The sequence below is a fragment of the Guillardia theta genome, assembly GCF_000315625.1.
Source record: "Guillardia theta CCMP2712 unplaced genomic scaffold GUITHscaffold_55, whole genome shotgun sequence".
In the NCBI taxonomy this organism is placed as follows: Eukaryota; class Cryptophyceae; order Pyrenomonadales; family Geminigeraceae; genus Guillardia; species Guillardia theta.
The window spans coordinates 411,449-413,293 of NW_005434619.1; the positions used below are offsets into that span (position 1 = coordinate 411,449).

Sequence of the window (1,845 nt, forward strand, 5' to 3'; positions counted from 1 at the left end):
CAAGGGGGGGGGAGGAGGAGGAGGAGGAGGAGGAGGTTTTGGGACCTTCGCAGCTGACATTTCTATTCAGATGGGACAGTTGAGACTAAGAGAAGAGCGAGAAGAAGAGGAATGGACCCAAAGCGAGCTGATCAACTGGTACGAAGGAGGAGGAGGAGGGGCAGGAGAGAGGAGATGGAGGGAGGAGGGAGGAGGGAGGAGGGTGGAGGGTGGAGAGGAGAGGGCAGGAGAGGAGGAGGGTTCAGGTATTGAGCATCACGGCAGGTATCTGGATCAGAGGGATGACATCGACAGCGAGGAAGGCCTCGCCCTCGCCAGCAGGATCGTCAGCAGCATCATCCAGAGACTCATCGTGACTGAGCACTGGATCGTTATCCTTAACGAGGACGAGGTAGGATGAAGTTGCTTGTTTCCTGCTCCTGCTCCTGCTCCTGCTCCTGCTCCTGCTCCTTCTCCCGCTCCTGCTCCTGCTCCTATCTTACGGGTCCTCAGGTTCGCGACATGGCTGGCTCCGCTGCTGACAGGAGAAACGCAAGAAAGCTGGCAGTGCATCCGAACTGGATCCCTCCCAACGCTTAAGACAGTTAGGGGGAGAGGAGAAGGAGGAGGAGGAGGAGGAGGAGGAGGAGGAGTTGTGTGTAATATTTTATCTCGAGATTACAAACTGAAGACAAAAGGAACAGTTGAGGAATGAAAGTGAGAAAATCTCTTTTCCCCTCCCCCTCCTCCTTTCTCTCTGCCCCTCCCTCTCTTTTTCCATCAGCACCGCGCGTCTCAAGACGTCTCCCCTCCCCCTCCTCTCACTTTCCCGCACCCACCTTCTCGATCCAGTCCACCACAAACTCTGCGTTCTACAGGACCAGCGTCAGCCGCTCATCTACATGACCCCATCAAACGTCTTTCCTTACCTCCTTCCACGTGTCTTCCAACATGATCTTCAACAAGCAAGAACCAAGTCAGGCCTTGTCGACGCAGAAACGCCTTCCTCTACCTCATGGGCCCCGGGCAGGAACTTCGCTTCGCACCCGTAGAACTCTGCAGCAACCAACGTCACCCCAGCCATGCTCACAACATGGCCGCTGGACCTGCCGTCTCCTCCACGGCCGGCGCGTCCACGACCTGTCAACATCGCACGTCACCTCCTCCTCTTGACAGGCTGCGACGTTCCTTATCGTCCCTCGTCCCAACCACCAGCACTGGAGGCCCGACACTCAGCCTGCCAACTCGTCGTCGGCTCCTCTCTTCAACTCTGATTGAGCAGAAGACTGACCAGTCTGCCTTCCCATCCTCTCCTCGACATGTCTTGCTGGGGAATTCTTTGATTGCCTGCATCATCATCATCATCATCATCATCCTCATCCTCATCATCATCATCATCATCATCATCAGCAGCAGCAGCAGCAACAACAACAACAACGGAAGCAGCAACAGCAGCACATCTCAAGAGGAAAACCTTGCCGACGTCGAGCCCGACGACGCTATCTCTTGCAAACAGCTGCATGTATTCTCGGACCTGCGATCATCATCACCACTCGGAGCTTCATCGCAAACACAACAACTCACCTGCTCATCAGGCGGATTGTCTTGAGAGAAGAAGATCTGACATCCTTGTCACACCATTCCATTCCTCCCAGTAACAAACCTTCCGACAGATGTCGAGGTCTGTTCCTGCCTTTTTCAGCACAAAGGCCTGTACAAACTCATCCTCCTCCTTCTCCTCCTCCTCCTCCTCCTCCTCCTCCTCCTCCTCCTCCTGTTCCATACCTGCACAATGTCCCAGGCCAATCTCGGCTTAGAGAAGATGTATCTTCTCACAGTCCCAGAAGCCCCTGCAGACACTCAAAC

General features: G+C 54.9%; 2 protein-coding genes across 2 annotated transcripts in view; one reads left to right on the plus strand and one right to left on the minus strand.

The window, feature by feature from the left end:
• MCM6 (MCM6 DNA replication licensing minichromosome maintenance protein 6) overlaps positions 1 to 694 on the plus strand; it is a gene marked incomplete at both ends in the record, with an annotated part of 2,855 nt that extends 2,161 nt beyond the window's left edge. Inside the window, one exon of the mRNA XM_005829030.1 lies at positions 581 to 694. Coding sequence (XP_005829087.1) covers positions 581 to 694 — 114 coding nt within the window. The remainder of the gene's footprint in view (positions 1 to 580) is intronic.
• Positions 695 to 800: 106 nt separating this feature from the next.
• Positions 801 to 1,845, minus strand: part of GUITHDRAFT_141574 (hypothetical protein) — a gene marked incomplete at both ends in the record, with an annotated part of 2,262 nt that continues 1,217 nt past the window's right edge. The window contains 8 exons of the mRNA XM_005829031.1: positions 801 to 851; positions 909 to 935; positions 992 to 1,035; positions 1,086 to 1,119; positions 1,454 to 1,513; positions 1,564 to 1,599; positions 1,643 to 1,690; positions 1,765 to 1,807. Coding sequence (XP_005829088.1) covers positions 801 to 851; positions 909 to 935; positions 992 to 1,035; positions 1,086 to 1,119; positions 1,454 to 1,513; positions 1,564 to 1,599; positions 1,643 to 1,690; positions 1,765 to 1,807 — 343 coding nt within the window. The remainder of the gene's footprint in view (positions 852 to 908; positions 936 to 991; positions 1,036 to 1,085; positions 1,120 to 1,453; positions 1,514 to 1,563; positions 1,600 to 1,642; positions 1,691 to 1,764; positions 1,808 to 1,845) is intronic.